At 48.3% G+C, this 25391-nt stretch overlaps 3 protein-coding genes across 3 annotated transcripts; all 3 read right to left on the bottom strand.

The window, feature by feature from the left end:
- Positions 1-9500: 9500 nt before the first annotated feature.
- Positions 9501-11221, bottom strand: LOC100836148 (benzyl alcohol O-benzoyltransferase). Its single transcript, XM_010233435.3, has one exon. The coding sequence runs from the start codon at positions 11116-11118 to the stop codon at positions 9745-9747; it is 1374 nt and encodes a 457-aa protein (XP_010231737.1). The 5' UTR covers positions 11119-11221; the 3' UTR covers positions 9501-9744.
- Positions 11222-11865: 644 nt separating this feature from the next.
- LOC104582758 (putative TrmH family tRNA/rRNA methyltransferase) lies at positions 11866-16850 on the bottom strand. Its single transcript, XM_010233436.3, has 4 exons — positions 16511-16850; positions 16267-16371; positions 15053-15179; positions 11866-12503 (listed from the first exon to the last, which is right to left on the bottom strand). Exons 1-4 carry the CDS (start codon positions 16730-16732, stop codon positions 12286-12288), a joined length of 672 nt encoding a protein of 223 aa, XP_010231738.1. The 5' UTR covers positions 16733-16850; the 3' UTR covers positions 11866-12285.
- Positions 16851-19220: 2370 nt separating this feature from the next.
- LOC100835844 (putative E3 ubiquitin-protein ligase RF4) lies at positions 19221-24537 on the bottom strand. Its single transcript, XM_003568918.4, has 4 exons — positions 24345-24537; positions 24133-24165; positions 21973-24026; positions 19221-19915 (listed from the first exon to the last, which is right to left on the bottom strand). The coding sequence occupies exons 3-4, from the start codon at positions 24007-24009 to the stop codon at positions 19394-19396; spliced, it is 2559 nt and encodes an 852-aa protein (XP_003568966.1). The 5' UTR covers positions 24010-24026; positions 24133-24165; positions 24345-24537; the 3' UTR covers positions 19221-19393.
- Positions 24538-25391: the final 854 nt, after the last annotated feature.

Genomic DNA, 25391 nt, shown 5'->3' with positions numbered 1-25391 from the left:
CATGTTGTAAGAAGTGGTAACTTGTTAATAAAAGAGTGACAACTTCATATATTATTGGATGGTAATTTTTCATTCATGAGTTACCATCCCTATTTAATATGAATTACCACGTGGTAACTTGTTATTACCACTCGTATATTATTGGGTGTAAACTTTCAATCGTGAGATACCACCCTTATTTTGTAAGAAGCTGCCACATGGCAACTTATTATTAACATAGTGGTATTTTCATATATTATTAGGTGGTAATTTTCATTCGCGAGATACCACCCCTATTTTGTATGAAGCTCTCACATGGCAACTTATTATTAACGAAGTGGTATTTTTGTATATTATTGAGTGGTAACTTTCATTCGCGAGATACCACCCCTATTTTGCAAGAAGCTGCCACATGCCAACTTACTATTTAACAAAGTGGTATTTTGTATATTACTGGGTGGTAAATTTAATTCGTGAGATACCGCCCCTATTTTGTATGAAGCTGCCACATGGGAACTTATTATTAACGGAGTGGTAACTTCATATATTATTAGATGTTAACTTTTAGGATTGATTTATTTTTGTCGAAAGATAACAACATGAGACCTAGTTTTGAAGATCTGTCGAGACAAAGCTAACCGTCAAGACGGATTTTAAATCGAGTAAACAGTTTGAAAGTTTCGGCTTTTCAAAGTTTAAAATTTTGCAAGTATCAACTTGCTCGCATGCATGCACACAGTCTTCATACCATACTACGTATGACTCGTACGCGCGGCCGTACCATCACGTGCACGGTATAACGCGCGTCCTTAGCAAAATATCATCAGTGTCATTTGACACCAATAACTATATGCCGGCTCCGCCATCCAAAGACAGCGCTCCGCCTCTCCCGAAGGACACATACACTACCTAGCACGCCAGCTCTCCCGGCGGGACGAGATGGCCGGAGTCCCCACGTTTCCTCTCCCCTAATGGGCCTAGGTCCATTAGGGGATAATTAATTAGATTGCTCCAATTAATTCATATAGAGGCCTAATTAAATTCTCAGGAATATTTCGGAACATTTCAGAACCTTCTGAGAACTTCCGAAACCTTCTAGAATATTCCCGGTCAATATCGAAAATACCCCGAACTTTTTCGGAACCCTGAAACAGCTTTTCCATATATAAATATTTATCTCCGGACCATTCCGAAGCTCCTCGTGATGTCCTGGATCCCATCCGAGACTTCGAATCAATATTCGATATCATCATCTATTATCTCATCAAACCCTAGCGACATTAAGCGTTAAGTGTGTGACCCTACGGATTCGAAAACATGTGGACATGATCATATCAATAACCAACAACGGGACCTGGATGTCCATAATGGTTTCCACATATTCCACGAAAATCTCGTCGGTTGAACCACGATGTCAAGGATTCAATTAATCCGGTATCCAATTCCCTTTGTCTCGCGATATATTACTTGCCCGAGATTTGATCGTCGGTATCACAATACCTAGTTCAATCTCGTTACCGGCAAGTTCTCTTTACTCGTACCGCAATATAATATCCCCGTGACTAAACACATTAGTCACATGCTTGCAAGCTTATTATGATTTTATATTATCGAAAGGGCCCAGAGATATCTCTCCGTCACATGGAGTGACAAATCCCAGTCTTGATCCATACAACCCAACAAGCACCTTCCAATATACCTGAAGAACACCTTTATGATCACCCGGTTACGAGATGACGGTTGATGTCTGCAAAGTATTCTTCCGGTATTAGGGAGTGGCATGATCTCATGGTCTAAGGAAATGATACTTGACATAATGAAAGCATTAGCAATTTAAACTTAAGTGACACGATCAAAAATTATGCTTAGGTTTGGGTCTGTCAATCACATCATTCTCCTAATGATATGACCTCGTTATTAAATGACAACACATGTGTATGGTTAGGAAACATTAACCATCTTTTAATCAACGAGCTAATCTAGTAAAGGCGTATTAGGGACACGGTATTTGTTTATTTATCCACACATGTATTTAGTTTCCTGTTAATACAATTATAACATTGATAATAAACATTTATCAAGAACAAGAAAATATGAATAATAACAAATTTATTATTGCATTTCCAACGGGGCGCTGGTGGTGGCTCCATCGACGAGCGAGCTCGATCGGACGGTGTTCTTGCAATGGCGCCTTAGGCAAAGACGTGTAAGGGTCTGCGGCCTGCGCTACTGGCCATTCGGGCGACCTGTTACTGCTGTTGATTGATGCTTTGATGCCACCGAAATTAGTCAGTCCGTTGGTGCCGTACGTGCAAGCACATGGATCATTAAAGGGAAGGGGACCTGATCATCTGCACAAACAGTCAAACAATATAATTTGGATGTGATGCATGCAGCATACCCTACAAAAATGCACAATCTCTTCAGAAGTAAAAGATTAAAACCATTTTAAAATTCTACATAGCAACAGAGACGAAGATACGGCATTTGCAAGAGACCAAAGAGGAATCACAGTCTCCTCAAAGAGCTGTAGCTCTGTTTCGGTCGGTTTCATGACAATAGTTTGCGCAATTAAATCCAAATCTCAATATGTAAAATAAGTACGGGAAATAAACCACGAAGCATGTTTTTCACAGGCTGCAGCCTACAACGGAGGATGGTGACATTGTAAACGCATCCTCAATAAGCTAATACTTAGATCGGTACTATGAAGAGAGAGAATAGGAAATCTTCTCCAAGTACCCAGCTCTCCAATAGACCGTCTCTTCATCTCGTTACTTTGATTCATCAAGTTATTTAAATATGCATGGAGCGGTGGCCTCGAGGAAGATGGGACGGAATGCCTGAGCACAGAATAGAGCCATTAATCATGGTGGGGCCGACCAAAACGGAATTAAGTAACATTATGCTGTCCAACGGTAATCACAGTCGATACTTTGTCCTAGGTACCCGTGTTGTACCCGTTACATCTGCAAGATACAGTTTCATCTCTTTTTCAGTTCTTCCCTCGTCCACGTCAGCTAGATGCTTACGTGGCATGTTTTAGTAACGGCCTAACTGGATTGTTGGAAATGGCCTAACATCACCCAGGGGTCTTCAGGACCTTGATGTCTACATTGGATGCAACTGATACAGAGACAAAAACAACAAACTGACGACCCAAGGCAGCATATAGGTTGGTGAGTTAGCCTTGTGGGCTACTTTGCTTAGACTGGCCCGTGGGAAGTCTGCCCAAGCGTCATGCATATTTCTGGCCTAGAGAAGCTTTGCAGCGTCTTGTAGAACTCGCTGGCCTTGGTTTCAGCGACTGAGGAATCAAAAGTCACCCTCATCGTTTCTAGCACCATTGCCCAATCGAATAAACGTTTCGCAAAAGCAGCTTCATTTTCCGTTCCGCTCAGATCACGGAGGTGTACTTGTTGGAGGCAATTCAGTGCGAGTTCCTCAGTTTTCCAGTTTGCTGGCTGCTGCTCACAAATGCAACCTGATCGGCATCCGGTTTGTGAAACAAGGGGCATATCAGCTTAACAAAATTAACACCTGGAATTAGTTTGAAGCCAACCTACGGCGGAGAAATTATTGTTCTATGCAAATAGAAAGTCAAACAAAAAACGTTGTCCTAATATTGCAAATAGAAGATCTTAAATTGACTTTAGGCCATTGTTATTGATTCAACCGTTAAGAAAGACATGCCACAGGCATGCTACATACAAATATTTTCTCCAAAATCCTATCTATGTCATCAATATCGAGCCTCCTATTCAATGACTCAGTCAAATTCACATCATTGCCATATATTCCGAAGAGAACTGCCACACAGCAGGAACCTGTTGGGGTCCTCCACTGACCGACTGACCCCCAGGATTCAACTCTGGCAGCTCCTCTCTAGCAGCCTCTTTCTCTTCACCCCTCCTGGACCACTGCCCCCGCCTCCCTCATTTGTTAGCTGTCTCCGACCTTGCCACCTTGCAACATCGTCATCTTTCTTTGTAGGAAACAGATTCCTGAATCTTTGCCCAATAGGTTTCTCATTTCTTACATACTAACAATCTTTCAAAGAAGAAATGTATTGCCAAGTTACCAACCCAAGCAACTGCTACTAGACCACAGCCATTTTGCGCGACACAAAAGCCATACACTCCCTCCCTTCCAGTTTATCAGGCCCATCTCCAATAACTTGTTTGCCCCATTATTAGGCCCATCTCAAAATACCCATTAACACAGCATTGCTACTCCGTCCTTGGCGCACCCGTACACAGGAGCTCGTATAGATAGATATCTACGACTGTTTCTGCAGACCTCCCAAACAATTGCCCAATCGTGGAATTGTTCGGGTATGCATGTACGTATGCGTGCGGTTATAGCCCGCACACCCGATGCGTGTGTGCACGACACACATACACACAGATTAAAAATAAATGCGGTGCTTAAAAGACGGCTAAACACATCAAACGTACAATCTATCGTGAACGACCCCCTGCCCGCGATTCAAATCCAAAGTGCGATCGGGCCATATGCCCCACAATCGTGTCAAGTCGCTACCACGGCTCCGGCTCCAAAAGCTTATCCACTACTAGCTGGCAGCCCAACAATATACCGGGCACTCCCGGAGATCACCAACTCTATCGTTGGCCTTCTTCCTTTTCCGAACTGGAAATATATTCCTCGTTCATTTTCCGGACTTGAAATATTAAGTCCTAATTGTCTCTTCTTTCCCGTGATCCAAGTTTAATCCCAGAAAGTGAAGTGCACTTAAAAGGGGACAAGGCCATTTCCACATGCGATTAATACAATGGCAGAATGGCTGAATGCGATGGCGGTTTGCATGCCTCCTTCGTCACGTATTTATTGGGTTGCATGCCTCGTGCACGGCGAAACGGGGAGCGAGAGGGCTAACATGGCTTTAATTTTGGTGGGCATTTATTGCAATGTTGAAACTGGAGCGTTTATCGCTTTAAAGACACGATTAAAGAGAATGGCTGGCACACCTGGCTAGATATCATCACGGATATCAACGAAATTTTAGGGGGAACAACAGCGAAACAAATGGTCAGATTTCAAACCATTTTTTCGTAATCACATGCCACTTTTGCCTTGCTTATACTTTGTAGGGATTTTTTAGATGGGCCAATAAACCGGAAGAGAGGAGTACATGAGCATGCACTATACATCTTGGCGACCCTAGCCTTGAGCTAGTCTGCCAACACTAGTTGTTGGTTTGATACCGGATCCTTTGCTACAAATTATATATGTGCCAAATAATTTGGAGCAAAGCATTCAGCATGAAACCAACAACTAGCATAGGACAACACCAACAATAATTTGGAGGGAGTAGCCATACGATATTCAATGGGTATTTTGGATGGGCCTAACAATTGGGGAAAACGTTTTTTCGGAGATAGGCCTAATAAACCGGAAGAGAGGGAGATTAGATAAATAAAGAAAGGATGGTGTTACCTCCGGGCGGCTAGTTCTGGCCACAAATGTAAGTTGCAGCTTTCTCACACCAGTACACATCCTGAGAACATGGAACAAACTGGCTCCAAAGGAATGTCCATTTGTAATTATAGTTAGGGCCAAGGATGCAATCTTCGGGAGCCTCGTAATGTCTTCCATCAAGTACTGATAGTGAGTAATATTCTGTTGTACATTCATATAAAGTGACAAAAAAGATTAATTTACAACAGTCGAAAAAGGAAACACACATCTCGTGTACAAAGTCAACACACAAAATGGTTCATTTATGCCAACAAAGACAACTACTGTGGGGTCTTCTATCGTTTCTATAGGGCAGAGAAGGGGGATGCCCCCCTAACTAACTAGTGCAGTACTGCTAGCCTATAACTTCAATGATATACTTAAAAGCACAAAATTGTAATCTCAGATGACATGAAGCTACTAGGAAGGACAAACAATTGGGTGGTATGCCTATGGCAAATTCCTTAATTTGAACTATCTCAGTAAATCACATAAGAATGAACTCACCTGTAGGTAGGCAAGCGTTAATTTAAGATTCCGGATGAGCCCAAAGTGCTGCATAAGTTCCAAGCAATAGTTATTGAATAACTTGTCTCCACGCTGATCTACTCCGTACACAAGAAAAATAGTTGGTGCACAGCGCCACTAGATTTTTCATGTTGCCAAACTGGATAGAGCTCGGATCATAAGCATCCGTCCAGATGAGGAACAACAGTTGCGGGGCAGAGATATATGTTTGCAACCGGTGAATTGTGACTGAAACCTTCACGAAAGCAGGAGCACACTTTTAACCTTTCGAGTGCCGGCGCCATGACAGACAGCTCCTGCAAGCCCTGCAAATTAATCAAGCTCAATCGCGAAAGAGACTCGGAATGAATCCTGAAGTTGCCCAGACCAATGTCACCGTATCTCCACAGATTTTCCAGTTCCATTTCTATGAGAGAATCGGATTGGATTGTCAAGTTAGCAAGACCATAGGCATCACGGACAGTGAGTTTGCGCAGAGCCGGGCACCGCGGAGAGGACACAACTTCACCGAGCATGCACGGACCATGTAGGTGGACGCAAGTAAGACAGAGATCGGTGAGTCGAGCGAATACACCGTCAGGCGGCACGGCGAGGCGAAGATGCCCTAGGTCGAGGCTGATTGAGGTGGAGCTCTCGAAGCAGGGAACTCACAGGCTCCTCCTTCCTCCGATTCGTGCTGCGACAGTATGTTGGACAGGACTAGACGGCCGGAGAGGCGACGCGCGGCGACGGGAATCCAGGCTGCGATGGACTCGGGAGAGGCGTCCCGCAGGCCGACGACGAATTCTCGGAGGGTGGACGCTTCCTCACGAGCTGCGAGGGCGGCGCGTATGGTGTGGGGCTCAATGGCGGGGGCGGGGGGGAACCGGAGCTCCGGGAGGAGGTTCCAGAGGCGGCTCCAGCGGCGGCAGAGCACGCTGGTCTGGACGGCGGCGGGGGTGGTGAGCTTGAGTAGTATGTAGATCAGGAGGTCGTCGTGCAGCGCGCTGAGGCGGTCCTCGCTGCCGCCGTTGGGAAGCTTGGATCGGCTTGCGGCGATGTCCCCTCCATCGCGGTGCTCCATGGAGGAGACGAGAGGAGGAGTGAGATCTCCTGGCCGCCGCTTGGATCTGGCTCACGAACACTCTCTTTCTAGGCTCCTACAGCCCTACCGCCGCCGCTTAGATCGGGCTCACCGCTCACAGTCATGGGCCTACTCATGGGCTCAACAGGCCCACGATTTGTGACACCGTGTTCGGCGGATGAAGTATCCAAGGATTTGTCTTCCACCACCAGCCGAAGGAGAGATTAGAAGTCGACGGTAATTTCATGCCGGCGTTGGACACGAAGGTGTTTCTTCTTCCTTTCCTTTACCTTTTGAGAGGGGATTTTCTACAACAGGGCGCGGTTACACGCCGTATCGTAGCCGTTCATGTATCCTGATCTAACCGTCCTTGCGGAAGTTGGTTGGGCTGTGCCAGTGGCTGTGCCGCCGTCTCTTTGTGTGCACACGCTGTCTCTTTTCTCTCTCCCTACATGCCGTGGGTGCGCCACCGCCATCCAGTCGTGAATCCATCGTCAACGAACCTGCATATGATGCTTCGAGTCGATGTCGGCCGTGCTGTATTAGAACATCTCCAACAGCATACACATAGTTGCTCAGAATACCAAAAACTGCGAATATGGGTATTTTAGCCTCCAAATATGGGCATCTATACTTACCAATCTAAAAAATACGGACCGTTTCCTCCACCGTCGTCTATCAAACTTCCCATAAAATTTATGGGCCCTCAGAATTGCATGTATATTAGGCCTATTTCGCCAGCTGGCTCATTACCTGCACCAAATTTATCCCATAAAATTTGTGGACCCCAGAATTGCACGTATATTAGGCGTACTAAGCCGGCTGGACCATTACCTGCACCGAATCTATCTATATCTATAACAATGTAAAAAATACGGACGTTCCACCTTTTTTCCTCCCTTTTTTTCGTCAAGCCCCCGAGACCCACCTCGTCCGTCCGCACGCAAACCACTCCTTCGTCCGCTCCAGACGGTCGAGCTCCCCTCTCCTGGCACAGCCCAATAGGAGATCCTTCCTAATCCAACAAAAATACTTTCCCTGACGCAACAGAGAAAGCACAATTAAAAGTCCAAAGATATCTCTTCATACATTCGACCTTACTCTCCTGCTTTGGTGATGCTCGTTATCTGTAGGTGCAACGGCAGATTGATCATGCGATGCAGTAGGTGCAACGGCAGATTGACCCTGTGATGCAGCATATGGTCCAGCATGCGGTGCCTCCTTCCATCCGAGAGCCGGTGGCTCTGGCATGCAGGCTCCATCTTGTCATACACCGTTTAATTCCAGAGAAAACAGGGGAACAATCTCGTTCTCTCAGCCCTCATCCCCGCCATGTTGATCTGAGCCACTCTGACTCAGTTCGCATCCCACTGGTTCCTTTCGGACTGAGCTCTTCTCTAACTAGGTTAGACCCTCTCACATAGTAACACTAAGATAGGCAGAGCTGAGAGGCTCTTAGGAGTTCAAGTAGTTAGCCGGGGAGCCACCCCCAGTAACCTGTAAACACTCTTAAATCAATGGAATCCAAGCACAAAAGCAGGACGTAGGGTATTACACCTCCGGGTGGCCCGAACCTGGGTAAACTCCTCAGTGTCACACTTCGTGTCTTCGCCACGTCGGCGATCACTAGGGAGTCGCTACGACAATACGTGGTAAGGCGGTTCAGCCGTGATTATGTGGGATGATTGAGGAGGAAAAAAGGAAGGGAAGGGCCGTGGGAGACGGTTCAGAGCACCTGGACGGGTCACGGGCCGAGGAGGCATCGTCGAGGGCGGAGATTGCGGCGGCCGGCGCGTGTGTGTGCTGCTTTTGGCACGAGGAGGAAGAAGGGCACGGGCCCTCGTCCGGGCATGGGCTGATCGCTCTTGGGAAAGCTGACCCAAGAGAGAGAACGGGTGTGGCTCAAGAGGAAAAAAAAGAAAAGAAGAGAAAAAAAAACCTAAAAGTGGGTTGCCTGGGCCGTGGCAGCGCACGGACATTCTGCTGGTTGAGATCTAAAATATGGGTAGAAAGACCCAAACGCCGGCGGGAGCCCCAACTGCCACAGACCTGAAGTTTCACCCCACCTTTTCTTCTCCGATGTGCCACCGCTGACACAAAATCCGACGACCTGACGATGCCGCCGCCTTCCCTCTAGCCGCCGGCCGACTCAACCCGCCACCGCCCACCACACCCCGACCACTTTTGCCACCCCTCCGTGGCCTCCCTGAGCGCTGACGGCCGCCGCCGCACTTGAACCTCTGCTGGCCAGCAGCCGCCGTCGCCCGATCTGCGCCCCCCCCCCCCCCCCACCCCTTCCGGTGTGCTCCGCGTTCGCCGCCGCTTGCTTATAGATCGGGCTCACTCACAAACTCTCCTTGCTATTGCGTGCGCTGATGGGCCTACTCATGGAGTATGTGCTAATTGGGCCACAACAGTGTAAGCCCATTGTAAATCCTTCGGCCGGCAGACCTCCCAAACAATTGCCCAATTTGCATTTCTGTTGTATAACAGCTCCACGGCCCATAACAAACATGAGATGCTACTTGCACAATTTCGGCTCTCAAAAAAAAAACTTGCACAATTTCGGTTCGCTCAAAAAAAAGAAACTTGCACAATTTCGGGCCAAAAGATCGCACGCCACGCTGCATGTAGTATACGGCTACAGTATCGGTACCCTATACGTACGTACGGGAAAAGCACAGTACGTACGCGAATCAAGCTTGGCACAGCCTCTCCACCTCCTTGGCAAGCCGGTCCATGGCGATCCTGGGCAGCACGACGGGCACGGCCACGGCCTCTTCCCCGTCCTCCCCCTTCACCGCCACGAAGAAGCAGACCCCGAACACGGTGTCCGCCGGCCCGCCATAGACCGGCCCGGCCCACCCGAAGTCCACTCCGCGGAACCCGGCGTGGCGGAGGTCGGAGACGACGAGCAGGTTGTCGAGCGCTAGGCACGGCCGCCCGCGCTCCGCCAGCACGTCCGCCGTCGACCGCACGTAGTCCGCCGTCACGGCCGCCTTCGCGCCCCGCACCAGCGCCGCCGCCTCGCGCAGCGACATCGCGGAGGAGCTCGTCGTCAGTTCCCCGGCGTCGGCAAGCGCCGTGGGGGGCACGCACGCGTTGCCGTAGTACCCCGCGGGGAGGCCCAGGCCCGGATCTGGCCCAGCCGCGATGGGCCGGAAGTTGGCGATCACCACCAGCCGCGCGAGTTCTCCCGCCGGGATCTCCAGCGCCGCTGTCCGGGCAAGCCACAGCGCCGCCGCGAGCGCCTCGAAGGTCGTGGATTTGTCGTCGCCGAGTCGCTTCTTGATTGTGGCGATGTTGCCGGAGCTGAAGGAGAAGGTGCGAAGGACCATGTCGGATGGAGGAGGCGGCGGCGGCGGAGGGAGGAGGTCGTACTCGCGGTGCGGGAACGACGGCGACGGCGGGGAGCGCGCCTCGAGGAGCTCGCGTGACCACGCGGGGTTCACGGTCGGGGACGGGAGGCCCCGGGCGAGCTCCGCCACGGCGCCCATGAACTGGACGATGCCGATGGCGTCGCAGACGGTGTGGTTGAGCCGCAGCGCGAAGACGAACCCGCCGCAAAGCAGCCGCGTCACCTGGATGAGGAGCAAGGGGGCGTTGAGGATGCCGTCGGACCCTTGGGCGTCGAAGAGCAGCTGGTCCATGCAGGGGAACGGCGGCGTGAGCGGCCCGGCGGCCTGGATCTCGGCGAGCCGGACGTCGGCGTCGGCCTCGACGAACAGGACCCCCTGGCCGGCGCAGTCGACCACCAACTTCCGGGCCACCACCTCCCGGAGCCGCCCGGCCAGCGGGTAGTAGGGCACCAGCGCCTCCGCCAGAGCACGCCGGATCACACCCACCGGGTCATCATCCTGCTTCTGGCTGCCGCCGCGGTAGAAGAGGGCGAAGCGCACGTGGCCGCGGAGCGTGTCCTGGTCGTCGATGTCCGACAGCCGCTTCGTCTCCCGGGGCGTCGCCACCGCCGGGCACACCAGCTCCGCCACGCGCCGGCGCACCGCGAAGGTTAGCTGCTGCTTCGGTGCCGTACTGTGCAAGCTCTCCTTGGCCACATCCAACGACCCCATAGCTAGAAGTTTAACTGGAGTGGCGTCGATCGTCTACTACTGGCGTGGCAGAAGTAGAAGTACTACGGCTACGGGGGTTTATTTATACGTAGTCTACTCCACGTGAAAGGTACCGCCGGTTCAGCCTCGAAAGAATCCGCGACATATGTAAACATTTGGCGTTTGGGACGAGCCGGAAATGTCAGTTGCGTACGAGATGAAAAGATGCTTGGCTGGGAAATTCCTGGCTCGTGAATTATGCTGCGTTTGTCAGATTTACATCGGAAGCACAGGATTAGCACGTACTCCAATATTGACCGTGTCTGATACACATTCCGTGCTTGTAGCGTTGCTGATCAGAGGAAACTTCAACATCTGGACATATTTGCAATTTGTAGTGTAGCTGACAGGGTCCAGGACGTCTTAGGTCTTTTTTTTTGGACTTCTGCGTCAGTTTTTGGTGCTTCTAACAATCTGAAAAACACTTCTTCCGTTTACACATGAAGCGAGAACATCAAAAGCACGTCCGGAGATGTTTCTCAGCTTCATGTTTAAACGGGAGAAATGCTTTTGAAATTGCTAAAAACATCAAAAACTGAAGCAGAAGTCAAAAAAAACGGTCCTTAGAATGCTCGGTTTGACAATGATCGTTCATGAGGTACGCAGTAATTGGACGATGTGCATGTCATCTTGGTTGGGTCGAGATATTGCAGGACATGCTCTCAAAAGTCAAAAGAACCTCCTATCTGATTACAGAGAGTCCGATGCTGGGAGAATCGGCATCCAATGAAGTTACGGGTACAAGGAATAAGGAATTTCAGATAGCAAGTACCGAATTAACCGACGTGACATTGTATAAGTCCATGCAAATCCACGTCAATTAATTTAGGACGGAGGGAGTAACACATTACACAGGTTGTCCTCAACCAAAAAACGGATTGCCATATCATACAAAAATTCATATAGCAAGACATGGAGCTATAGCCTTTAAGCCTAGTTTGAAGGCACTCATTCCTTTAACCACCATCCCCAACATTCAGAAGAGCCAATTCGAAGGGATACGAAGCACTTTTCCCTGGTGAAGGAGAAAACCAGCGCCAGATCATGTCTTGTGGTGTTGCGAATTTATCTTATCAACCCCTTGTCATCCAGGGGCTTGTCTAGACACAGATGAGATGTAGTAATACTCTAGTCTGTAAACATCGTGTCTAGGCCATTGGATTCCTGGGGATGGCTGCTTCCATTTTCTTCGAATATATCGCAGGCATTTTCTTTCCGTGCCTTGCGCTCTTCAATCACGTCTTCAATTGAGTCCGAGCAGTAGAGCCCCCTCGACTGCCCCTGCGGTTTCTCAGCTACAACAAATTTGTTGCCTTCTCGGCCTCGTTCAGGAAAGCCAGCCCAGACTGCAGAAAGCCATGCAGAAATATAGTCAGGTGATTACAACATTAGTGCAGAACAACTGGACACAAGAACTTCAGCACACAAAACACTAATAAAGTGTTCAGTCAAAGTTTGAAGCGGTAAAATTCTCAAGTAGAAGAAAGAGTCAATAATGTCATCTGTTGTTGTCATAATCTGAGCACTACACTTTAACTTGTTTTACGCTTTGAGGGGTTTGGTGGCTTCCAAGAGGCAAATAGGACCAAACACTACACAAAGCCATGATAAAAGGTGTATGGCCTCTATGTTATATGGGGCCGTCGCTGCCACCACCGCAGCCAAGTCCAGAAGCTGGTTGCAACATTCTAAAAGAGTTCTCCAGATTCTGAGTCTTGGTTTGAGTAGTGCTCTTATTTATGGTGGAATTACTAGTATGGTAAGATTGCTAGCTTCGGTAGTGCTCCAATTGATTTTGGAATCAGTAGTATCCAGTTTGTGGTTTAAAACTTGTACTTCTCTTCCACCACCACTTCTCTCTTGCACCAAAGGGCTTCCTGCCCTAGCCGCAGCACATCCCGATGGGTCCCAAGCACCAAATACCGATCAGTCTCATTCTTCCTCTTCGCTTTCGCTCGCAGAATTCAGAAAGTGGCTTTTTAAAATCATTTATTCTTTTATATTTACAGACATGGCAGTTAGCTGGATGCACCTTTCTTAGGAATCATTACCGTAACTTCGTATTAAGAACCCTTACTGGAACCTAGAAAACTTACCCTAATTAACTAAATTCCACAGTTCAATGCAGTTCAGCCCAGCAACCACAAACTGAGCCATCAAACTATAATACCATATTGCTTCTCAAATATAAATCACATAGCATTGCCAATTTTATGTTCAGAATGCTGTACATATCTTTTAAAGATCAATTCTGAAGCTTCCTTAGGATGCAAATATGTGTTTGTGCTCAAAGGTAAGAAGCATCTCTAACAACAATTAAGGCTTCTGTACAGAGCAAATAAAGGGAAATGCTGCTGGGAACCTACCAACAATTATCGATACCGAAGTTTTTGGTGAGGTCTCATATACAGATACAAAAGCTGAGTTTCTGTTGATTTGAACAAGTTAGATTGCATGCTTGGGTTTACAGTTGATTAAGTTATTCTAAAACAGTTGATCTCTCATCTTTCATAAAAACAAACCATTCCATTGTCTTACCTTCAGAACTAAAAGAAGGTACAAACACATAACTTGGTGCCGTGTCCAACTTTAACACTAACCCATCTGTTTTCTACCTTTTCCACAAATAGTGACCAACTAGGTGATTAGGACAAAAGCCTCAACTGCCAAATAATTACTATGAATAGCTGAAAATCAATAATAGCATCTCCCAAAAAATGGTCCCAGTATGATTTAAAATACTAAGATCGCCTATACAATATCCAGACAGTATAAACTAACAAGGTCTACATATACTACGATTTTAAATTACCACATTTAGTAGCTATCATAGAATCATCTTAAAAGATAAAACGTTAGAAAAAGTATCCCTCTTGCCCTCTCCCTACGCCTATCTGAATACAAAAACCCAGGTAAAAATTCAGTGGTTCCTTGACATTCAGCACATTAATCAAAACAAACTAGCACAAAAAATTCCAAATAGAGCCTTTATAGTATCATCATTATGAAGCTGTACAAATATTGAGCAGCCAAGCCTGCCAAATGCATAGAACTCACCTCTAGATTTGAATTATCTATTATAAAGTCAAAACAATTGCATCAAGATTCACGCATGATACAGGCAAAACTACACATTGGATAATTTGGAGTAATAACACAACAGTCCAGATTATTGATGTAGAGTTAAAGTATTACTCAGAATATTTTGGTCCAAGGAACCAACATACAAATAAATATCCTAAAAGTGTTCAAGTTCTGCATTTTTGTGACATTATTCGACTATTCCTGTGAATCCCATGATTGAAGTATCAATAGAAAGCTCTGGTGAATAAAGCAAGGGAATATGGGCACAAATAGGTCGCAAACATGTAAATCATTTTAGTTTTGGCATCAAGTCAACGCGACAAACTCCTAAATAAGTTGAATTAAACAGTTAACATGCCTTTTTTAAGGATGTTACTAAACTTCTTTGTTCCATGCCTCAACTTATACCTAGAGTAATCTAGCCCAAGAGAACATACTACTATTATTTAGTCTCTCTTTAACATTATGGCTTTTCAATATCATTTCTTTGTTTCCACTTTTGGATGCAGCAGTTATTTGAAAGCATATTCGTCAGATGCAACAACAAGATCTTTACTGGAATTGGCAAGGAATTAAATTACATTCCACATCATTACACATGAGAGCCCAATAACAACAAACTGGCTTGCGTAGCACAGATATGAAAGTCTGGTACTTTGCAGCTTTAGAAAACAATGAAGTTAAACATGCAGCAAAGGAATTTCAATGTGACTATTTTCAGCTTTGCGTACTCCTAGCTCTTGTTCTAATAACATGACCTACATTGTTAAAATCTTATGTTGTTTGAAAGCAGAGAAGGAAAGGAACTTACCCCCAAAGTGGTGGAGAACAATTGATGCTGCAACCGTAACATTGAGTGATGCAGTTCCACCACCATACTGAGCGATATAGACAAAATAGTCGCAGATCTCACACTCTTTTTGTGAGAGTCCTGTACCCTACTAGATGCAACAAAAATACATTAGCAGGATTTAATTAGAATAATGGACAAGCAGATTTTGTGTTTCTTAACAAAAGCATGCAATTAAGTTTTTTTTAGCATGTCCAAAATAACTTAGAAAAGATTAAATGTAACAAGAAAGTTTCAAATAACAGGGGGAAATCCAATTGGACAGTAAAACATGCTAATTTAGAACCATGGGAGCATAGTGAGATCATGTATGTTTAACATTACATAAGGTCTTGACATAATATTCTCATGGCAACTAATCAGATCCAAAGATCTTAAGCTCCAAGGTCCTTGCAAATCATGCCATTAGTTTCTGTCCTGAGGCATGGGCTTAATATCCTTTCTTCATGTCATAGGTGGCTCCGCAGTTAAAGAAATAACTGGGGAACACTATGATTACATCAGACATAGACTTGGTCTGTATAATATCCATTCAGGCCGCAACAGCAAACAGATATGAAAATCCAAAATTTGGTGAGGGGTTAATGAAGACATCATATAAATAATCCCTCCGTCCCATATTAAGTGTCGAAATATTACATGTATCTAGATGTTTTGTAGTTATAGATACATTCCTATTTGGGCAAATTTTAGACACTTAATATGGGACTGAGGGAGTATGTAATAGCCCATAGTAGCATTTCTGTTGCGTTGCACATAAATAATTCAAATAGCATCAGTGATTAACATCTTCATGCTGTCCAGTGTACTATTTTATTGAAGTAATGTCCAATGAATTATCCTATTGTAAGGGAGTTTTTCTTCAAAATTGCACTTGGGTGAAAATAATTATTACAGCACCATGATGTCATCAACAGATAACAGGCGTGGTGCTTGCAGAGTTTACAAAACACAAAGCGTTCGAATGCACAGCCATAACAATAAGTAAGTCCTCCCACATCCAGAATTGCATATGCTGCCTATATGAGTTGAATAACTCCCTCCCATGCTGCCCCCCCCCCCCCCCCCCCCCCACCTCTCTCTCTCTCTTAAAAATTGCATTACCAGCGAAGTTAATTTCACATCAGCACTTGGTAACCGCTGCTTAACTCGTGAGAATGTGACTTGTGACCAACCTCATTGCCAAAGAGGAACGCGGTGCTCCTGCGGAAGGGGCGGGCCGTCACTGGCAGCGCGTCGTCGGTGATCTCGACGCCGCAAATGTCACACCCCCTCTCGTCCTGCAAGCAAGAGGACACATACATGTCAACCGACGGGAAGGGAAGAGAGAGGGGGAGACGGAGAAAGAGGGGGCCGCTAGGGTTTAGGGTTTAAGGTGGGGGTTGGGGATTCGGAGCGAAAAGAGAGAGGGGGCGGTGCCTTGAGGTATGCACGGGCGGTGGCGAGGGACACGAAGTGGCGGAAGCGGAGGTGGGATGTGGACCCGTGGCTGCCGAAGGCGCTGACGTCGCGGCGGCCGACCACCACCACCTCCGCGACGCCGAACGCCGTCGCGCTCCGCGCCAGCGTGCCCACGTTGTGCCGCTTCGCCACGTTGTGCACCACCACCACGCTCTCCACCGCCGCCGTCGCCGCCGCCATGGCCGCCGTCACCTCGTGCTAATTGTCGCTACAAAGAGAGAGGAGAGGAGACGGGAGGAATGGAGCTAGGGTGTCGCGAGCGACGCAAAAGGCGACGGGCAACGTTTCGCCGACATGAGGGCCCCACGATTCGGACGAGTCAGCGACTCAGCGATGGTAATACCAGTGCTTCCGTAGGACCGACCGTAGATGACACAGTCACTGTTCCGTGGGTCCGCGCTCACAGAACTTACACTCCAAATCGCAGTCTGCTCCCGTAGAGAATGTCGTTGTTTTCTCTTTTTCTTTCTGGACAAAACTGGCTTCCAAGAGGTCTATTTTTCTTTTCTGAACGGGGGTGTAAATTACGAGCATACAGATCACAAGCGGAGTCGACTTGGCTCGTTACGCAGGAAGGCGAGCCAAATAAGATACCACCACTCAACATATTAACAACAAACCTAGCAATTTCATGAACAACCGAGTTAACTGTGCAAGGCATAAAACAGAAGTGAATACCTGGATCAAAAGTATCTAATAGGTCTATATGAATAGGCATCAATGTAGTTTGGCCAAATTGAATTCAGCAAAATCTAAATATGTCTCTTGTTTTTAAACTAGTCGTCAACTTCAAAACTAAGCTTGGTGCACTTTATTTCCGAAATCCCCTCTATCGCCGCACGTGTAGTCCCCACCTTCCATATCTCTTTCTCTCCTCCTTGCCTTATCTCTTCACCGATCTCTCTCGCTGTCTCGTGCGTGCTCTACCGTCTCTTTCTCTCTCGACATAGTAGCAACCCACGTTGACTCGACGGATGACGTTAGAGGGCAAGGCGAAGATCGAGCCTCAACGACGACAACAACGAAGGTGAGGAGGTGATGATGGAGGCAAGATAAATTCTAACACCCAAATTTAGGGTTGGAGGGTTAACTGCCGTCCGCCATCGAAGGAGATGACCGGTTCCCATGCTTAGACTATTGGCCCGGGCGGCGAACCGATGGTGGTGGCGGCTGGGGCGTTGTAGCGCGGCGGTTAGACAAGTGTCGACCGACAGGAAACCCGTTGTGTTCACACTAGTCGGAATTGACCGCGTCAGGTTAGGTATGCCCCCTTCATGTCACCAAACCACGCTCAAGTCAGATGGCAACGGGGCCCCGAAACCCATATTCCCATGGGTTTTTACCCCATTAGGGGACGGGTTTGGAACAAATCTAATACCCGTGGGTTTGTTCATGGGTCAAAAGTGAAACCCGGCAGGTTTCATGGGTTCAAACCCGGTCCCGCACTCTCTGAACCCGATAACGGATGAGTTTCACGAAAAATATGATATAGCTCATATACATGGCCCAATTCATCTTATCGTAAAGAAAACCTTAGGTATATAACATGTTTCTAACACTAATTCGCTCTCCAAATCCCTAACCACCATTCTACCAACATTCCGAGTCGCCCACTCCCTCCGCGCTTACTCGCTCTCGCTCAGTCGCTTCCTCCATGGTGCGCCACGCCCACACTCTCTGTGCCGCGTTGTCATTATACTATTTTGTACTGTTAAAACGGGATGTTTTGTGTCATTATGCTGCTGTTTTTCCTGGATTTGTTGTGTATTCTCACGGGTTTGGGTTCCCCGACGGGGCTGAAAAACCTGATGGGGACGGAAACGGAAAAAAATGAAACCCATTAGCGGGGACGGGTTTGGGAACGGGGCTGCGATCAGGGTCACGGGGATGGGTTTGGGCGGGCACTACCCGGCGGGTTTTGTACCCGTTGCCATCCTGACGCTCAAGTGCCTCTTTCCCGTTGCACGCATCTGATCGCACCCTCGCCGCCGTGTCGCTCCAAACTCGCCACCACCGCCACCTGACCTCGCAGTCGGGAGCTGCTGCTAACTCAACCTCGACGCCTACCAGTGCAGGCCCGCTCCACGCCTTCCCAGCCAGCCAGTCTCCCACACTCCACTCAACGCCATAGCGATCGCCGCTCTCTGCTCCGGCACCGACTGCCAGGGCTGATCTGCCATCCATCCGGCCGAGCCGCGCTCCATCCCCGTCGCCCTTCAGACTACCCCCACATTCCAGCCTGCTCTGCTCCGCCGCAGCCAGGCGCACACTGGTCACCAGGGCCTCGTCGAATAAGGCCACGCGGGACCCATGGTCTCCGTGTGTAGCATACAAACTTTGCGACCATTCCTTGCTCCCGCTGATGCTGCTCCAACCAAGAATAGAGTAGCCTGCAAATATTCAGAGACAAGCTTTAAAGATTCAGGTTCTGGGCCAGCAGCACTTGTTGTCAGACAGCTGACAAGGCCACAGCTCTGATTCCCATTCCCTACCGACCTCAGCCAGGAATAAAAAATGTCATGTTGCCCAGTCCAATCTACTAGTACTACTAGACAAACATCCCTAAAAGGATCTAGGCTATTTTCTCGCCTCACAAGAACAGTATACCTGCAGAAAGAAAAGGGAGCTAAGGAGTACCCATCCAACACGGCAGAGGGCAAGGCAAACATGTCCAAACAACCAATTAACCATCCATTATCCATCCACCATCTGAGGCCTGGGGGGGTATGATGTTCACCCAGGTATTATTGTTCAACCGCTCACTCAATTATTCTATCAATCTCCATAAAATTCAAGCTGGGCAATCAAAAAAGGTATAAGGTGCAGGCAAAAAAAGTATCCTCAGCAGCCGGCAGGTCGGGCGCACACCCTGCGCTGGATGTGGGTCCGGCACGACGGGCACTCCTTCATCCCTTGCTTCTCATGGAGGTCGTTGCACTTTGCGCAGACCACCTGGTGGGCGCAGGGGAGGAAGACAACCGACATCTCCTCGCTCAGGCACATGACGCACTCCCGGTCGCGCTGTATGTCGTCGAGATCGAGGTCTTGGGATGCCGCCGCTGCCACCTTGGCCAAAATTTGGGTGTTGCCGATCTTTCTACCCTCAGAGAGACTCAAAGAGCGGATCTTGTCGCTGGGAACACCAGCCTCGTCTAAAGCGTCCATAGATAGCTCCAGCTGTGTTATCTGATGCTCCAGTGCACGGATCTCACTCTTGAATCTTTGCATGTCGTTCTCAGCTTTAAGGTGCAGGAAATTCTCTTCCGACCTCAGTGATGTTTCAATCTGATCCCTCTCTTTCCTCTCTGAGGTCACACGGGCAATTGCCTCAGCCTTCGCAGCCTCTTCTTGCCTCCACCTTACCTGCAAGCATTCAAATCAGAGACAGATTAAAGATAAACATTGGTTCAGATAAGGCGGTAAAGTAGAGGGATGAATGACTGCGCAGAATAAAACAGTAAGGGGTGAGGTGGGGGCAAGCGAACAAAAAAAATGAAACAGAGAGACAGGAATGTGATGCATCGATGATACAAAGCAACCTTAAAATACGTCAACAGCTTTGAAGTACAAACAGCATATATCCTGATGATCACTTAACGACTACACTGGAAAACATGGTATGCACAATCAACTTAACACAAATCTGATGATCATGAAAACCAAGGGAAGCTAACAGAAATTAGTTGCCAGCATGTATGTTCCATTTTTTAATCATCCAGAATAAACTGGCCATATAGTCATACTGGCCAACAAGTCAATGGACCTTATAAAGAAACAATGAGAGTGCAAGTCAAGCTGATTCAGTTGCATTCTAACCAAAGGCACCTTTCCTAGTACCCATCATGGTTTACAAAGCGTCCAGGCGCTTTAAGGCGTTGGGGGGAGGGGCCTCAACGCCTAGGCGCTCAAAGCGCGGCGACGCCTTAGTCAATTTTTGCAAAGCGCTAGGGGAACTAATATGGCAGACATGAGTAGACAAAAAACCTGATTCATATCTTGAATTCCCACGATTTATACCACTGGCGGGGGAGGAGGGGATCTGGCAGGCAGCAGCCTGGCGACGGACTGGCGGAGGAGGATGGGATCTGGTCGGCGGGAGCTCTTCTCTCTCTTTTCCCACGAATTATACCACTGGTGTGTTCCCCTCTCTCTCTCTCCCAACTCGTTTTCCCTCCAATTTCTCTTCCTCTCCCACCGATTTCAGTTTCTCCCACCGATTTCTGAGTTCTGGGCCTTCTGGCTCTGTTTCCCGCTGACGGAGAGGCCGGCGGGGGATCTGGCGGGCTGCGGGCAGCTTTCTGGCGGCGGAGGTGGATGGGCAGGAGCTCCTGGTGTTCCCCTCTCTCCCCCTACTCCAATTTCACTTCCTCTCCCGCCTATGCCTGCCAATTTTGGTTTCTCCCGCCCGATCTCTGTTTCCCGCTCGAGAGCATCCAGAATGGATCGAAGCGGCGATTTCAGCGCCTAGGCGACGCCCCAGGACGCCTACGCGACGCCTCAGGACGCCTTAGTCAGAAATCTAAGGCGAGAACGACGCCTTGACGTCGCCGGGCGCTTCGACGCCTAAGCGTCGACTAGGCGACGCTTTGAAAACCATGGTACCCATCGTGGGCTTAACTGACTACTCTGTTTTAGAAAAATAGAAGCCATTTCCTGTTTTCATTCGCAAGTGGTATCCCATTTCTACTTCCCAGCATATGGAAGACAATAAACATGGGATGATAGGAGGAAAACTTTAATAACATGATCAGTCAAAAAAATCAATAAAAATTTCAGAACTTCATTTAAGTCAATTAACGAGTGATTGATGGCTAGAATTTAAGTGACAAATACAGATGAGATACCGTGTAAAGCTCAAGTAGCTTCTTTCCTGAAAATCATGCATGTAAAAGAACTTGCATGCTATATACAGTATGAAATACTAGATATGCTTAGAGCATTCATAGTATGGCAACCAATTTGGCTACCATATATCATGTCAAATATCTGAACATCCCCAATGGTGTCCGCGAAAAGAGAACATAAAGTAAATAAAAGACCATGAGGCAAAACATAATTGACTACTACAACCATGACCTTTAGTTGTCAAGCTTGCCAAAATAATCAATGGAGAGTTGAATATAAAATGGAAAGACACTACACTGAAAATAGTAAATCGTCCCTCCTATAATAATATCCAAAAGTCCCAATGACACTATAGATTACTTTTCCTTTTTAAGAATCAACCTAACAATTTATTCGCAGTCAACAACTCTAGGCATAGATAGAAATTTCTGAATGAAAATTGTGGATTATATGCCACTTCTAACAGGAACCACATGAAAGACTGGTCTCAAGTCACATGCAGTGGCTTGCATATGTTTCATAAGATATTATTCACTTTCATTTAGAAGATTATGAAGAGGTAAAGCAGTAAGTACCTTCAGTTGCTCTTTCTTCTCTTTAGAAGACTGAAGTTGTTGCTGAACCCGAGATAGTTTGCTCTTTCCAGCTGCAAGCTCCTCTTGCAACAGGGTTCTCTCAGATTCCCAATGCTGGGACCTTTTAAGACTGCTCTCATCCTTCTTTGAAAGCTCAACAAAATTTGCTGCAGACTCAGCCGCATGCCGCTTTGCAGCTTCCATCTGCATCCTAAGTTGTGTATTCTCAGTGATGCGCCTACGACCAGCAGCATCTGCTTTATCCAGCTGTGTGTTTGCTCTAGAGATTGCAGACTCCATCTCTAGAAGCTTCTTCCTAGTGCTCTCTTCCAGACAGTGCCTTTCTTCTTGGAGGCGGTCAGCCTCTTCCTTCTCTTTCCGAAGTGACTGGAGCTCCTCCTTCTCCTTGGCAAGTCGTCGTGTGACCAGCATCACCTTCTCCATAGCCCATTCTGTCCAGTCCCGCATATGTGCTTGCAACTCTTTCTGCCTCTGGACAAGAACCAAAACCATTTCATCCTTCTTTTCTTGTGGAATCCAGACCTTCTGATTCTCATCATATGTGAAGTTAATTTTGCTGCTAGGGTCTACAGCTTCAGTCTTAGAATCCTGATTCAAAGATGGAGCAGAAACATCGCTTGAGGATGGTAAAGGCAACGGCAGCGACAATGACAATTCTGTGCTAGCAGTTGATGCTGAGTCAGTGCTACTGGTTGTCTTGGTATCAAATGATGGAAGGGGAGCAATGGTACCGGTGGCAGTAAAAGAAAGGTCACCCGAATATTCTGACCCTGTCATGCCAGTAGCAAACCCTTTGCCAACTTTTACTGGGCCCTTCAAGCTACTAGTAGTAGCATCTGCAAATGGCCTGCACTTCCTCTCTAGTGCTGCAATCCCAGAAGAGCTATGCTTGCCGGACCTAAGAGACCCTTTAGAGCCCAATGCTCGGGAATTCTTATCAAAGCTCATCAATTTCTGCCGGTGCAAGGAATCCCTCTTAGAGCTCCCCCTCTTGCTAGAGAATGGCTTATCATCCTTCACAGATTGTGTCGCAGCAGCAACAAATGGTTGATCCTCTGAATGATCAGGCATAGCAACCGGGTGTTCTTTATGCTTAAGATTTGGTGACAAAGGATGCATCTTGCCGGAGATAGATGGCTTGCCACTTGGCATATTCAGGCTTGCCGGTGGAACTGGTGTAAGTTTCCCACGGAATGTAACACCTGTCTGTGGGTTGGTAATTTTAACCGATACATCAGAACTTGGGCCAGGTTCATGGTTCCCCACAACTGGTTGTGCAACAACTTGAGCACCCACCGGAGGCAGAGAAGCAGAGCTATAGTCCATGGCACAGGCATGGGCTACATTCATATCTGACATGAGCAGGCAGAACATAGCGTCGCCTGTGGTGTAAAACGGCTGGGCCTCATTGACCACAGCAACCAAGCTACCAAGCACAGCCTTCTCAATCTTCCTCATGTCCTCGAGGGAGGACCCATCCATCGGTAGCATATCCCCCTCGCTCTTGAGCACCTCAACCGCGGCCTCACTGAACCCCGCAAGGCTCTCCCTCCAGGTGTACTGAGCGGCTGCACGCACAACAGCAGCCCGAGCTCCAGCCTCTGAGTAGCCCATTGAGATGATCACACTGACGGCATTGTCGAAGGTGGTGTCCAGGCACTTCAGAAGGATCTCCTCCAGCTGGGCCTCATTCGGGTCACTCCAATTCACATGCCGCTGGCACTCCAACAGCTCCTCTGCCGTAGCATGGACGGCTTTGCAGCCGTCACAAGCGCTCGGGGTGAAGTCTAGATTGGCACCCTCAGAGGCTGTGGCGTAAGCCGCCATGGCGGCCTTCTCAGGCGACATGAACTCGAACCCCACGCAGTCCGTCGTCAGTGGGTACTCCAGTCCGAAGGGCCCCAACTCACCGGACGGCGGCTCGGCTCGATACTTGCGCTTGTTCCGGCTGGCCGCCTTCTCCTGCGATGCCGAAGCTGACCCTGACGCCGCCTCCTGGGTCGCGACACTAGACATGAGGAAAGCCGCTCCTTCTGTTCAAAAATCGACTAATTCACCAACAGAAACCACACCAGAAAATCTCAACAGCCTAAAAAAACAAACAGAAATCCTCCAGAGAGGGAACGGGGTGGGACTGACCTTGTTCCTGGGCGCCGAATCGACGGAAGAACCCTGGGTTAATGGGAGAAAAACACTGAGTGAATCAGGAAAGCTCGCAACGAATCATGAACCGGAAAAAAATACTCCCACACAAGCGCCTAGTTCCAGGATCAGATGGGGCGGGGCGAGCTTCCTTGATCTGATCGGGCGCGGGCGGAGGCGGGACTGGGCGGACGGATCGAGGCACGTACCAGGTTGGATCGACCGGGATCGAAGCGGCGGGGGCGGCTGGTGATCAGAGGAGTGGAGAAGGGAGACTACGGCGGGCGTATGTATGGTGTATATAGAGGAAGAGGGGAGAAGAGAAGAGGGGAAGGAGAAGGAGATTAGAGAACAGGGCGAGGAAGGCGTCTGCTCAACCTGTGGCCCGGGTAGAACCGTAGAACGCCTCCTCTTCACCTTCTTCCTTCCTGGGTACCAGCAATTTTTTCCTCTTTCCGTTTCTACTTTTCATTTGCTACATGCCAGATTTCCAACCAGACGTCGAACGAATTTTTCCTCTTCAATTTTCTTACTACTAGACTAGATGCCAAGCTTCCAACTATAGCTGTTTGCTTACGTATGTGAGGAAATTTGGGACCACCGTGTCTTCGAGATGCAGCCCTATTGATGCAGACGCACCGGCGACGGCGCTGCCCCGACAGCAGCTCCCTAGGTCGCGTGTCGAAAAGGACAATGGAGGGGTTCGCCTTCAACCGTGCCGGCGGCTTCGTGGCCTTCCCCTTCTGCTTGAAAATCGAGGACAAGGACCTCTCCCTCTCCATTGCTGCCTCACGGCCGTCACCCGAATCCTCGTCGTTCTCCATCACGAGAACGGGAGCGTGGGCGCGTGATGGTGCTGGTCCGCTGGATCTGGATGTGCGTGGAGCTTGACAAGCGGCGGCGGCAGCTAGGGCAGAGGAGGACCGAGGCGAGAGGAGGAATATATAAGAGATAGAGAGGGGATCGTGTCGCGTTTAGGGTTTACCTAATCGAATCGGGCCGTCATTACACTGGGCCGAAATTTTGTGGGGTTTCTCAGGCTGTAAATTTTTCGAGCTTTCTTTGGCAATCCGAGCTGAGCTAGGCTCGACTCGGAAAAAAAAAACGAGCCCATTTAAGCAGCTCGGCCCAGGCTGTGCAATATGGAGGGCCAAGCCCGAACCCGACCGAGCCGAGCTTGAGCTCAAAAGCTCGGCCCGAACGCCTAGGTCGACTGGGGGGGATCAACGATGGCGATGGCTGATGAGGCGAATCGG

The sequence above is a fragment of the Brachypodium distachyon genome, chromosome 2 (assembly GCF_000005505.3).
Source record: "Brachypodium distachyon strain Bd21 chromosome 2, Brachypodium_distachyon_v3.0, whole genome shotgun sequence".
NCBI classification, from domain to species: Eukaryota; Viridiplantae; Streptophyta; class Magnoliopsida; order Poales; family Poaceae; genus Brachypodium; species Brachypodium distachyon.
The sequence above is the reverse complement of the archived record's forward strand: the minus strand, read 5'-3'. Positions and strand labels throughout refer to the sequence as shown.

Excerpts from the sequence above, each read along its gene's own strand:
- LOC100836148 (XM_010233435.3), bottom strand. The coding sequence starts at position 11,118 with ATGGGGTCGTTGGATGTGGCCAAGGAGAGCTTGCACAGTACGGCACCG.
- LOC100835844 (XM_003568918.4), bottom strand. The coding sequence starts at position 24,009 with ATGTCTAGTGTCGCGACCCAGGAGGCGGCGTCAGGGTCAGCTTCGGCA. Across the intron at positions 19,916-21,972 it reads AGAAGAAAGAGCAACTGAAG|GTAAGGTGGAGGCAAGAAGA; the intron begins GTACTTACTGCT and ends GAATGCTTGCAG.
- LOC104582758 (XM_010233436.3), bottom strand. The coding sequence starts at position 16,732 with ATGGCGGCGGCGACGGCGGCGGTGGAGAGCGTGGTGGTGGTGCACAAC. Across the intron at positions 16,372-16,510 it reads CCGCCCGTGCATACCTCAAG|GACGAGAGGGGGTGTGACAT; the intron begins GCACCGCCCCCT and ends TCTTGCTTGCAG. Across the intron at positions 15,180-16,266 it reads CGTTCCTCTTTGGCAATGAG|GGTACAGGACTCTCACAAAA; the intron begins GTTGGTCACAAG and ends TGCATCTAGTAG.